The 12,356-nt window shown below is 52.5% G+C and overlaps 1 protein-coding gene across 3 annotated transcripts in view; it reads left to right on the top strand.

The window, feature by feature from the left end:
• Positions 1-5,784, top strand: part of MYOM2 (myomesin 2) — a 64,435-nt gene extending 58,651 nt beyond the window's left edge. For all 3 annotated transcript variants that reach the window (XM_044939014.2, XM_044939012.2, XM_006064795.4), the window contains 5 exons: positions 1,782-1,945; positions 2,398-2,434; positions 3,605-3,627; positions 4,731-4,786; positions 5,154-5,784. In XM_044939014.2, coding sequence (XP_044794949.2) covers positions 1,782-1,945; positions 2,398-2,434; positions 3,605-3,627; positions 4,731-4,786; positions 5,154-5,471 — 598 coding nt within the window. In that variant the 3' untranslated portion in view covers positions 5,472-5,784. The remainder of the gene's footprint in view (positions 1-1,781; positions 1,946-2,397; positions 2,435-3,604; positions 3,628-4,730; positions 4,787-5,153) is intronic.
• The last annotated feature ends 6,572 nt before the right edge of the window (positions 5,785-12,356 follow it).

Here is a 12,356-nt window from a genome sequence, read left to right as displayed (position 1 = left end):
CTGGGGACCCAGGCATTCTGCGCCAGTGGGTGATGAGAAATCAATAGAGAATGATGAGGATTTGGTGAATCATGCACGTCAGCAAGGCCGATTGTTCTGTGAGGAAAATGCTGAGTAAGACACCAAGGGCCACTTAGAGGAAGGTGGAAACCTGCTCCTGAGGACTTAGAAACCCACAAAGTGCAGTCAGCAGAAGCGTCCTCTGGTAGGGGATTTTTTTCTCTTGCTGGAAGGTGAAATGCCTGTGATGGGGGAGGGCTAGACCTCAAAGTGCGAAGTACTGGCTGCTGAAGGCATCGAAGCAGCAGCGCCACTGAAGCGCCAGCGGCCTCTTTACAGAAGGAAACAGTTAACGCTGCTTTAATCCCAGAGTGTGGACTTTAGCTCAGCTTCAGAGCTTTGCTCTGAGGCCCCTGAAGTCTCAGTGAAGCCTGGGGCTCCCGGGGGAGGGGAGGTTCGGGGCCATCCTGCTGCCAGCCCACCCCTGCAGGGACCAGCCTCCTGGTTGCTTTCACACAAACGGGCAGACACGTGTAGGCTTTCACACATCTGCCTCTTTCTCTCCTTAATGTAAGGTGTTTTAAGATTGCTTGGGAATAAAGGGATTCAGTCAGGTTTTGTGATCAACTAATAAAACCAAGGGGGCGGTTTTATCCAATTTGGCCCATTTAAGTCCCCAGGCAGTAAGGAACAGACAGTCCTTTGAGCCAAGGTCACGGTCAGTGGGGTGACGGTGACAGTGAACTCTGCCACAGCTGTGCTGCTCCAGCAGGATCGGTCTGCCTTCTTCTAAGCTGACAGGTTCCTGGAACTGCTGTGGCAGGTGTGGGCTGAGCGTGGGGCTGCTGGCCAGGGAAGGTTCTGGAGGCAAGGGTTCATCTGGGGATGGAGCCAGGCCGGGGGTGGTGGAGGGGTGGGTCTGCTGCAGACGGGGGGCTTCCTGTGTGTTTGGGGGACAGAATGAGTCCCCAGTCCAACAAGTCGGCAGGGCTGTGACCATGGGGTGGGGGCAGAGGTCAAGTCTGGGCTTCGGATCGGAGACTGGAGCTGGTCTCAGGGTCACGCTTGGCTGGGGACATGTTGGCCCAGGGGTTGGGGGCTCCTGCAAGACACCCGGCGGGCGGCAGGGCTCCAGACACATGAGGGCAGGCTGCGTGTGGTCTGGCGTTCGGTGGACGCCCCCTCCTTCAATGCTGTGTTCAGCCTTCATCATGGCTGTGTCGATGCTGGGTGTAGTTCTCTCTTCGTGATCAGCTTGTTTTACTCAGCATGATGTCCTTGAGGCCATCCGTGCTGTGGTGGGTGTCAGAATTTCCTCCCATTTCATCGTGTTCATGGGCCACCATTTGCTTATCCATCGTCTGTCCATGGACACTTGTTTCCACCTTTGGCTACTGAGTCCTGCCTTGTGAACCTTTGTTCCATCCTTTTGGTTACATATCCACTGGATCATACAGTGGATCATACGGTGATTCTGTTTTTAATTTTTTAAGTAGAAAAATAAGTCATGACCTAAGGGATATGATAGTCTATGTGTGGCCAGCAAGCAGATGTTAAACCACAGTGTATCTCTATAAAATAAGTATCGGATTTAATTTCGGAAGGTTTTCAGAGCTGAGCTGCTGATGTGGTTCGTAAATGTACAATATCCAGAGACATCTACGATGACATCGACTCTACAGCTTGGAGGAGACTTCCTCTGAAAGACGCCCAGCATGCCCCAGAGTGTCTCACGTGTAGTGTGAGATTGTAAGTCGAATGTGTCCTGTGACTTTTCAAAGGGATGCTAAGATCACATCTAGTGAGCATATGAGGATCGGCGGCAGTGAGGAGATGGCCTGGCTGCAGATCTGTGAGCCCACGGAGAAGGACAAGGGGAAGTATACCTTTGAGATTTTTGACGGCAAGAAGAACCACCAGCGCTCGCTTGACCTGTCTGGTCAGGGTAAGATCATTTTTCTCTGGCCCCTGGTAATTTTGTACTAGGAGATCAGGGTAAGCAGGATGCTGAAAAGGAAACCACCAATTTTACAATTCTCTCTTTTTTTTTATATTATTATTTTTTTAAATTTTATTTTATTTTTAAACTTTACATAACTGTATTAGTTTTGCCAAATATCAAAATGAATCCGCCACAGGTATACATGTGTTCCCCATCCTGAACCCTCCTCCCTCCTCCCTCCCCATTCCATCCCTCTGGGTCGTCCCAGTGCACCAGCCCCAAGCATCCAGATTTTCATACAATTTTCATTCAGAGAGGATTACTTTCTGAATCAGCGCTTTATTCATTCGGCTATTTGTCAGTGTTCACGAAGCAAACTCAGGAGCTGAGAGAGTGAGTGAGTAAGAGCCAAGCACATTCAAACTCTCACTAACGTACGAAATATTCCCTTACAGCTTTCGATGAAGCGTTTGCCGAATTCCAGCAGCTCAAGTAAGACTTGCACGTTTGTCTATTATTCTGGGGCTCAGGGGACCAGGCGTTCTTTGGTTGAGTGTGGGGACCTTTGTGGATGCCTCACTGACCCAAAAAATGTGAAGCTCTAGGAATTGGGATAAGTTGGCAATTTAAGCCATTCCACATCCAGAAGAAGGTGTCCTTCTAAACTGTAAATGCATGTAACAGTTAATTTTAGAGTTATAATGACCCTGGGTTACTTTAAATGAATTTAAATACTGAATTTCTGAAATAGGCATAATTATAGCGACACATCATACAGAGCAATTTTTAAAATGTTGGATGTTTAGTTTCCTTTTAAAGACTTCGTATTTTTAGGGCAGTTTTAGGTTCACAGCAAATTGAGAGGAAGGGACAGAAAATACCTGCCCCTTCCATGCGTGGCCTCCTCACTCAGCACCCGCACCACACCGTCCACGAGTTACGGCTGGTGAGCCTGCGTGGATAGGCCACATCAGCCCGAATCTGTGGGTCGTGCTCGGGCTCGCTCGTGGTGTTGGACAGTCTCTGGGTTGGGACAGACGTACAATGACAGGGATGACAGCTATACTCACGAGAACCCCCTGCCCCGTGCTGGTTGAGGCCCTTCTGCTGGGATCCCATGGTCTGCAGCCTCCTCAGCCTGGCTTCTTTCACTTGGTCATAAGCACCTAACCTTCTTCCATGTATTTTCATGGCTTGAGAGCTCGTTTCTTTTTAGCCGATTAATATTCCATTGCTCAGAGCAACTTTTTAAAGAATGACTTGGGATTTCTAATCTGTGTCTCAATTTTAGAGTATCTTTAAAACTGAGAACAGTCTTTGTCCCACACTAAGTTATTCAGTAAGTATTTGTTGATGGATGAATGCATAACTGAGATAAATCAGAAATCAACATTTTCAAAAAATATCTAAAAATCTCCAATGCAATCTGGTGAAAAAAGAAATCTCTTCACCCCACGAGAGTGGATGGCAGGCCTTTCTGTGGGTTTCAGCAGCTGGAAGGCAGGGCGGTGGGAGGCATCAGAACTCTGTTCGACCCTGTGACCTGGATTATTCTTGGAGAAGCTCTGTCTCCAGCAGACCTCTCGAATGTGTGATGCTTTAGTTGATAGCATTTGCTCATGACTCTTTTTTTCTCTCCCCTCTGCCCTCTTTAATTTTTAGGGCTGCTGCTTTTGCAGAGAAAAGTGAGTACAGGCTTGATTACAAGCACAGTACACTCTTGAGGGTGGGGGTAGAGGGTCCGTATTTTAGAGCATTCATGGTGTACACAGAGTGAGCACAGCAGACCCGCCTCACCTGACGAAGCCCCAGGGCTGCCCATGCTCCCTCTTGCCCCCAGCCGCCCACCCCGGTGCCCTGCAGCCCAATGCCAGCCCCCCTTCCCCCTTGCCCTCCTTCCCGCCCCCCAACCCGTTCTGTGTCTTTTTATTCGCTGCTCACTCAGGAGTGGCCACCTGAGGAGATTCAGGACAGGCTTCCAGTCCTGGAGGCAGGGGTGTGCCAGGCATGTGGGGGTCGGGGTCAGGGGGCAGAGGGCAGGACAGAGGGGGACGGAGGCCACGGCCTTGCCTGGGGTTTGCAGGGAAAGGCAGGCAGGGTGGGGTGAACACGAGACTGGGCCGTTCTAGTGATTTCTCTGGGCTTTGGGCAACAGGGGTGTTCTGAGCTGCCGGGCACCTGGCTGGGGTGATCCAGGCAGGGGAGTGTCCCCTCTGGGGGCAGGGCAGATGGTGGAGGCTGGCCTGGCTGGGGGGTTGGCACAGGTTGTGGGCGACTCCTGGTGGGCCCTTGGTGGGTGGGGGGTATCTGCCCGCCAGGAGGGATTTCAGATGTCAGAACATCACAGGAGGCAGAAAATTATACTATACACACACACACACACACACATATATATATATATATATATATATATATATGCACACACACACACAAAACATTGCCCTTGCAAAATCCTCTCTCCAGAGACCAGGCCCCTCCAGCTCCTGAAAGAATTCAGGGGGACGCGGTTTGCCTGGTGTTGTGGCCAGGGTGAACCTTCATCCTCAAAGCCCTGCTCAGTCTGAGCTTCTAGAGCATTTCACAACCCCCCTTTTCTGCCCACCACCCTGCCAGCCCCTCCCAACATGGAATCACACTCCTCCACGCAGACCTCGGCCAGGGGCCCCCCAGCCATGAGCCTTGTCAGGTAGCACCCCCACACCTGAGCCCCTCCTGGCCCCTGGGTGCCCCAACCCCCAGGAACAGCCCTGCAGATGGTGTTCTCAGCCGAGTTGCTTTCCTGTTGCAGATCGTGGCAAGGTGATCGGCGGCCTGCCCGATGTGGTGACCATCATGGAGGGGAAGGTGAGGGCAGGGGGTGCCCGGAAGGGCAGGGGATCCTCACACAGGCCCTGGGTGTGGAGCCAGTGTTGGGGGGGGGGTCCCTGCATCCTGCTGGGCCTGGGCTGCCTCTGCGGACCTTATCTCCTCAAGGTACAGATGTTGATTCTTCTGAATACACAGGGCACTCCTCCCACCATGGGACACCTTCTGTGCTGTGTCTGAGGCTCCTGGTGTCTCCAGTGGTGCCTCCATATACAAAGAGCATGTTGACCAAATAAATGATGGGTGGGGCAGATCAATACCTGGGTGGGGCCGCAGGTCCAGCCACACAGAGGCCGTCTGACTCTTCTTTCTTTATCTCCCCCTCTCTGCCTGCTCTCCCCCCAAGACCTTGAACCTGACCTGCACGGTGTTTGGGAACCCTGACCCAGAGGTAGTGTGGTTCAAGAATGACAAGGACATCGAGCTGAGTGACCACTTCTCAGTCAAGGTGGAGCAGGCCAAGTATGTCAGCATGACCATCAAGGGCGTGACCTCCGAGGACTCGGGCAAGTACAGCATGCACGTGAAAAACAAGTACGGCGGCGAGAAGATCGACGTGACGGTCAGCGTGTACAAGCACGGGGAGGAAATCCCCGAAGTGGTGCTGCCCCAGCAGGCCAAGCCCAAGCTCCTCCCCGCGGCTGCCCCTTCACCCGCCCACTGAGGGGCCAGGGGGCCGTGCCATCGCTGTGGGTGGCGTTCCGCGTGGCCTGACAGCCCCTCGCACGTTGTGGTTTTATCTTGGTGTTGTGTTGTTAGTAGTTTCGGTCCTTCTGAGCAGAACAGCGGGTGTTTCCCCGTACAACTGTGTCTGCAGGTACTGGACAGTGTGGGCTAGGGGTGAGCTGACTCCTCGCTGGGGTGTTCTGTCCATGATGCCTGCAGGCCTGGGGGCTCTGAGATGCTGGGGCGGTCAGCATATGTGCCTCTTGCTCTCTGCTTTCTCTCGCTTCAGACAATAAAACTTCAAAAGGCAACTTTTGGTGTCTCTTCTGTACCAAGCGGTTCCCAGCATGTCAGCCTGCTCGTGTCCCCGATCTGGTCTGGTTAATTGCAGGACCCGGGGCAGCTTCACAGCAGGAGCCGGCGGGCCACGTGCCCTGAGGAGCCGGCTGTCCAGGGCGGAGGGGGGTCCAAACTCCTGCGTGCATCCTGTTCCCTCAACTTCCCACAGGCAGGACACCCCGGCCAGTGAGAGGCCTCTGGTTTCCTAGGATTCCACCTGAATCCTTTCCTGAAAACCCCCGCTGCTTTCCCCAGTCAATAAATACGGAGTGAAGCCCATTCCTGTGCTGACCCCACCTGCGTATCCATTCTCAAAACAGGAGGAGCCCTTGCGGGGTATTTATGTCCGGGGCAGGCAGACAGTGTGAACGATGGCTGTACTGTTACTCAGGCTTGAGCGTAACTCTTCTGCCTCCTTCCGAGGGAGACAAATGTGCTGCTGTCGGGAAAACATGTGTTTTTTTTTTCCCATGAAAGGTTTTTCACCCAGGAGAGCAGTGAGAATCCACATGTGAACGTTAATGTCATAGAAAATTAAAAGCTATAAATAGATTGAGAAATTAAATTTCGTAAAAGTGCACTCACGGTAATGATGGCACGAAACAGATGAGCAGACACACGTTTGTGACTCGTCTGAAGGCCTCTCATTAGCGGGGGGTGTTTATGAAAGCGTCTTTTAAAAAACTGATTCAAACAATTGTTTAAGTACATAAAGGTAGGTTTGTGTGTCTGTCGATGGGGAGAGCATCCGTAACTGGGGAGCGAGGGCTTTGCTTCTGCGTCAAAGAGAGTTGTTTTCCGTGTCTGGGGTCCTGGGCTGGTGCCTCACAGGGCTGGGTTCTGCAAACACGGTTTCCAGCAGGCGTAAGAGCCGCGTTAGGGCTGTGACTGCTATGTGACCAAGAAGGGGAGCTGGACCACTTCTCCGTTCTCACGGGAGGCAGGTGGCCACGGAGGTCAGCCCAGCAGGCTCTCCTGTTCTTCTCCAGGGCCAGCTTCTCAGCGGCGCCGGGTTTTGCAGCTTCCATGGGCTTCTCTGGCCTCAGTGCAAACCTGCCCCAGATCCGGTTCAGCCCCACCCCTGTGCCCCCCTCTCCACTGGGAAGGTTTCCACAGTTCCGGCTCAGCGTGAAGGGATGAGATACCCAAGCTCTTAGACATGTTCACTCTCAGCCTTGAGGGTACACTCTCCAGGATAGGTTAATGAGAAAGCAGAGAAAGCCCTGCCAGCCAGCGCCTGCGCTGGGGCTCACCGCCTGTAGATGGCAGTCGGAGAGAGGGTACTGAACCACAGCATGCCCGTCGGCATGGCCAGACCAGACCTCTCTTTCTGATGCAGACATGTTGCTTAATGAATGGAAGATTATTGAGGGCGTTATGCTCGCCCCAGAGGCAAGGACAGGTCCAGAAAATTACTGTTTCCAGGAAATAGCAGGTCATTTTGAAGGCGATAATATAGCCTCTTAATCTTCACGTGATACACATTACAAGGAATAAAACATACCGTGTGAGAGGTTACGAGGCTCTTCTTACACCAGCGAAGCCATAAAAAGATGTGATCTATCTATGCATTAAGTTTGGGGTATGGATTTTAAATATTCCGTGTTTCAAAGAAGCATGTCAAACGCAGCAGGCTCCCTCATCTTTCAAAGCAGTAAATTACAGCTTTGGAACTTTTCCCATTAAAGCCGCCGGCGCTGCAGAGCTGTGGGGCGGGAGTGGGACTGGAGGACCCGGAGGAGCTTCGGGGTCTTCGGGGAGCCGTGTGCACCCAGCTGCCCTTGTCTGTCCTTGAGCATTTCTCAGCGGTTGTTCTGCCTCTTGATTTTTTAAAGGACTTTCTTACAATGGATGTTTGGGAGAGGAAGCTGCTGGTCGGCATGAGCAGCCCTTATCATCTTCTGTTTTATAGTGTTTTATAGGGTTCATTGGGAGGGGGCATCTGTTTTTTATTGTAGTTGCCCCCTTGGATGTACAGTTAAATAAAGAAATGGAACAAAAGTGTACATATAATCATCTCTTTTTTTGGCTTAAAGTAGTTGAAAATCCATTTAAACATCATTTAAGCATAGGATTATACTGGCATTTTACCACAGACTTATGATGGTATTTTTAAACAAAGGGGGCATACAAACAAGGCACATTTAAGGGCTGTGTTAAAAATGACGGGAAGATGCAGCACCCCACTCGGGGCAGCTCCGGGACACCAAGCACACATCGCAGCTGCTCTCCTGTGTCCTGTGTATCACTCAGCCTCGACTCAGCCTTGCCCACCAGTCACACTCGCCATTGATCGGCTTTTGTTTCATTCAAGATGACGGCTTCTCCGGTACCCAGACCTCGCTTCTTTCACTGCTTTTAATGCATTGCCCTAGAAAAGCATGGGGTGGGGAACACAGCTGAGGGGGCATGGGGGTTAGTCCCAGTTCTCTCAGAACCAGCCACCCAGGAGCCCTGGAAAAGCCTCCATCCGTGTATGCCCTGTGCCCTCACTCTACAGGGACCCTGACAAGCCTCCATCTGCGTGTGCCCCGTGCCCTCACTGTAAAGGGGACCCCGACAAGCCTCCATCCGCATGTGCCCCATGCCCTCACTGTAAAGGGGACCCCGACAAGCCTCCATCCGCATGTGCCCCATGCCCTCACTCTACAGGGACCCCAACAAGCCTCCATCCGCATGTGCCCCGTGCCCTTACTGTAGAGGGGACCCCGACAAGCCTCCACCCATGTGTGCCCCGTGCCCTCACAGTATGGGGGACCCCGACAAGCCTCCACCAGCGTGTGCCCTGTGCCCTCTCTCTACAGGGGATACCAACAAGCCTCAATCGTGTGTGCCCTGTGCCCTCACAGTATGGGGGACCCCGGCAAGCCTCCATCCGTGTGTGCCCCATGCCCTCTCTCTACAGGGGACACCAACAAGCCTCAATCATGTGTGCCCTGTGCCCTCACTGTATGGGGACCCCGAGAAGCCTCCACCTGTGTGTGCCCCGGGCCCTCACTATAGAGGGGGACCCCCAGTTCTCCAACCGAGCACCATCTGGGTGCCTTAGGAATGCCCTGAGTGGCCAGCTCCCTGTTAGCCTCAGGCCCCGCCGTGGTGACCTCAGCTTCTGTCTCCTTCGTGACATGTTCTGAAAGGCTCTTGGGGTTTTCAGTCCAAAGTTTCCTCCTTGGATCAGAGGTTTAGGATATCGGCCTTTGTGCCTGTGGTTCTGATGGGGATGCAGTTGGATCTCTCCACTGCTGCCTGCTGGGGCAGTGGGGCCAGAACAGTCGGGGGCCCATCTCTGACGGGTCTGGGGACTCCCGGGGGGCGACCCCGCCCGGGGGGTCCATGCTTTGGGCTGTCTCCTCAGGTCCTAACTGAACCACCAACAGCGTTTAAAGAAAGAGGTCAGTGCCAGGGGATGGATGGCGGCCAGGAGCCCAAAGGGCGAGAATCAGGGGAGCAGGGACCCCGGCCTCGCCCGCAGTGCCCGGAGGGTCAGCAGGCGTTTACTAACTGCTGGTGGGTCAGGACCCTGGAGGCAGCAGGGTGAGAGGGGCCAGGGGTGAACCCTGGCACTGGGTGAGGAAGGGGCACGGTGTCCGGAGGGCTGGTCCCCAAGGGCGGGCACTGCAGGACGGCCGGTCCCCACGGGCGCGCTCCAGGAGGGCCATGCTCGCTGCACTGGGTGGCCTGGAGCACGCAGACTGCCCTGTCCCGTCGGGACTCCAGTCAGGCTGCCGTCTGGTGGCTTTTTTAGATGCTCAGCTCTTTCGTGCAGTGTAAGAAAACGCACAGGTACATCAGTCCATGTTTTCCCTTCTAAAGATTAACAGAAGGAAAAAAAAATGACGCTCAACCGTTTTCCCGGCTATGCCACTGTCACCCCCTCAGTCTCTCACAGAAATGACCTGGCCCGCCTGCACCCCGGGTCTCGCGCACTCCTTGCTGCCCCCCTTAGGACCCGGGGCCCTGCCGCTCAGTGGTCACTGCCTGTGCTTCCTGTTCACCACACATGTGCACCGAGCAAGAAAGCTGGGAGCTTTGCGCTTTTTCCAGTACGAGTTCACCTCCTCGGCAGGAAGTTACTGTGTTTGGTGTACCAGCCAGCTGCCCTGTGAGGCCTGGGAGCCCGGCCAGCCCACGTGCCCAGCTCTGTCTCCCACACGCCCAGCTCCATCTCTCCTAGCTCCTCGGCTCCTGCCGCCGGGGCCTCGCAGTCCATTGAGAAACTGCAGTAAGAGCACGTCTGCGTATTTGCAGGAGGAATTTTTTTCTACATTATCCTTGTCTGCCATGTTTCTCAAATGGGCAGCCTCAGGGAGTATTTGTATAAAGCTGGCATGCAAAGACGTGTTTTAATTAAGTCCAAGCCTTAAAGGATGAGGCAGGGGATGTGGGCCCCCACCCACGCAGATTCTCATGTGGGATGTGGCATTTGTGGCTGTCTAGTCATCTTAGATTATGTTCTGGGCACAAACATGATTTCTTGTACTGCTGTCTGCTGCGAGCTTTCTGTCTGGGACACAACTTACAGGTGAGTGGTGGTTTCTGTAGGGAGATGATGTCTTAATTTATCAAACATCATACACTTTACCTAAATGATTTCATTTGTTACTCAGTCTCCATCTTGGTTACTTCTCTGTTGATGAATACCATCCTTGAAAGGCTCTTCTCTTCCCTGAAGCTGTGATGGATTCCAGAAGGAAGAATAATATCATTCTGTAAGGGGCAAATAAGGGGCCTTCCAGGTGGCTCAGTAGTAAAGAATCTGCCTGTATTGCAGGAGACATACATTCCATCCCTGGATCGGGAAGATCCCCTGGAAGACAAAATGACAACCCACTCCAGTATTTTGCCTGGGAAATCCCAGGGACAGGGGAGCCTGGTGGGCTACAGTCCATGGGGTCACAAAAGAGCTGGACACAGGAGGGGCAGATATCATGGAGCAACCCGAATATCTCATATATGTAATCCCAGATAGCTCAGTGGTAAAGAATCTGCCTGGTAATGCAGGAGACATAAGAGATGTGGGTTCGATCCCTGGGCTGGGAAGATCCCTTGGAGAAGGAAACGGCAACCCACTCCAGTATTGTAGCCTGGAGAATGCCATGAACAGAGGAACCTGGTGAGCTACAGTTCATGTGATCACAGACCTGGATACAACTTAGTGGCTGAACATGCACACCACACTCCCTTTTCACGTCCTTTTGTGCCCTTATTTTGGTTCAGGCTTTTAATCCCTCTGACCAAGACTCTCCCTGGCTTCCTCTCTGGGTCTGTATCCTCCCACTCCCCTTACCTGGCTACCACCTGCGGCCCAGTTCACCCTCTGAAAGCAAAGTGCTGACAAAGAGAAAGCTTCTGCTTTACTACTTGGCCATAAAAAGAATGAAATTTTGCCATTTGCAACAACATGGATGAACTTGGAGTGTATTACACTTCGTGAAATAAGTCAGAGAAAGACAGATACTGTATGATGTCACTTTTACGTGGAATTTAAAATACACCACAGACTAGGAAACTCACAGATGTAGAGAACAGCCCAGTGGTCATCAGTGGGGAGAGGGCCAGGGGGAGGGGGTTAGAAGGTGGAGTCTGTTAGGTATAAAATAAGCTATAGGGATACACTTTACAACACAGAATATACTCAGTGTTTTGTAATAACTATAGATGGAGTATGGGCTTCCCAGGTGGCTCAGTGGTAAAGAATCTGCCTGCCATTGCAAGAGACTCGGGTTTAATCCCTGGGTTGGAGAAGATCACTGGAGAAGGAAAGGGCAACCCACTCCAGTGTTCTTGCCTGGAGAATCCCATGGACAGAGGAGCCTGGTGGGCTACAGTCCATGGGGCTGCAAAGAGTGACTTACACACACACACACACACACACTATGGAGTATAACCTTTAAAAATTGTTAATCACTACGGTATACACACATAATTTATATAATATTTTACATCAACTATTCTTCATTAAAGAGATGCAATCATACAAAAAAGAAGAAAGCTTCTGTCTGAAAACCTTTAGGTGACTCCTTGTCTGAGGTTCCCCAGCCTGACTTTCATTAGATAGAATCTGTCATTTAGACTGGTTTCGGGGAAGATGATTTTTCCACAGACCAGTGTTGGTGGGGGATGGTCTGGGGATGATTCAAGCAGATTATCTCTATTGAGCACTTCATTCCTGCCCTCAACACAAACTCACAAGTCCCTGAAAACCGTCTTTAAGTTTTCTTCAGCATTTTCTCCGGAGGCTTAGGAGGCAGACTGCTCCGCTGTGAAGCTGCTCTGCCCCACGTGTTTCTGCTACAGACACTCACACTGACATGCACTCCCTGGACAGGTCTCCATGCGCACAAGCCACAGCCTGGCAGGTCCTCGCTGGTCTGGGAGGGACAGGTGGGTCCCTGGTGCCCTGAGCCTGATTCTCCAGTGCCGTCAACTCAGTCTGTGTTTCAGTTCAGTTCAGTTCAGTTCAGTCGCTCAGTCGTGTCTGACTCTTTGCGACCCCATGAATCGCAGCACGCCAGGCCTCCCTGTCCATCACCAACTCCCGGAG

The sequence above is a fragment of the Bubalus bubalis genome, chromosome 1 (assembly GCF_019923935.1).
Source record: "Bubalus bubalis isolate 160015118507 breed Murrah chromosome 1, NDDB_SH_1, whole genome shotgun sequence".
Taxonomy (NCBI): Eukaryota; Metazoa; Chordata; class Mammalia; order Artiodactyla; family Bovidae; genus Bubalus; species Bubalus bubalis.
The sequence above is the reverse complement of the archived record's forward strand: the minus strand, read 5'-3'. Positions and strand labels throughout refer to the sequence as shown.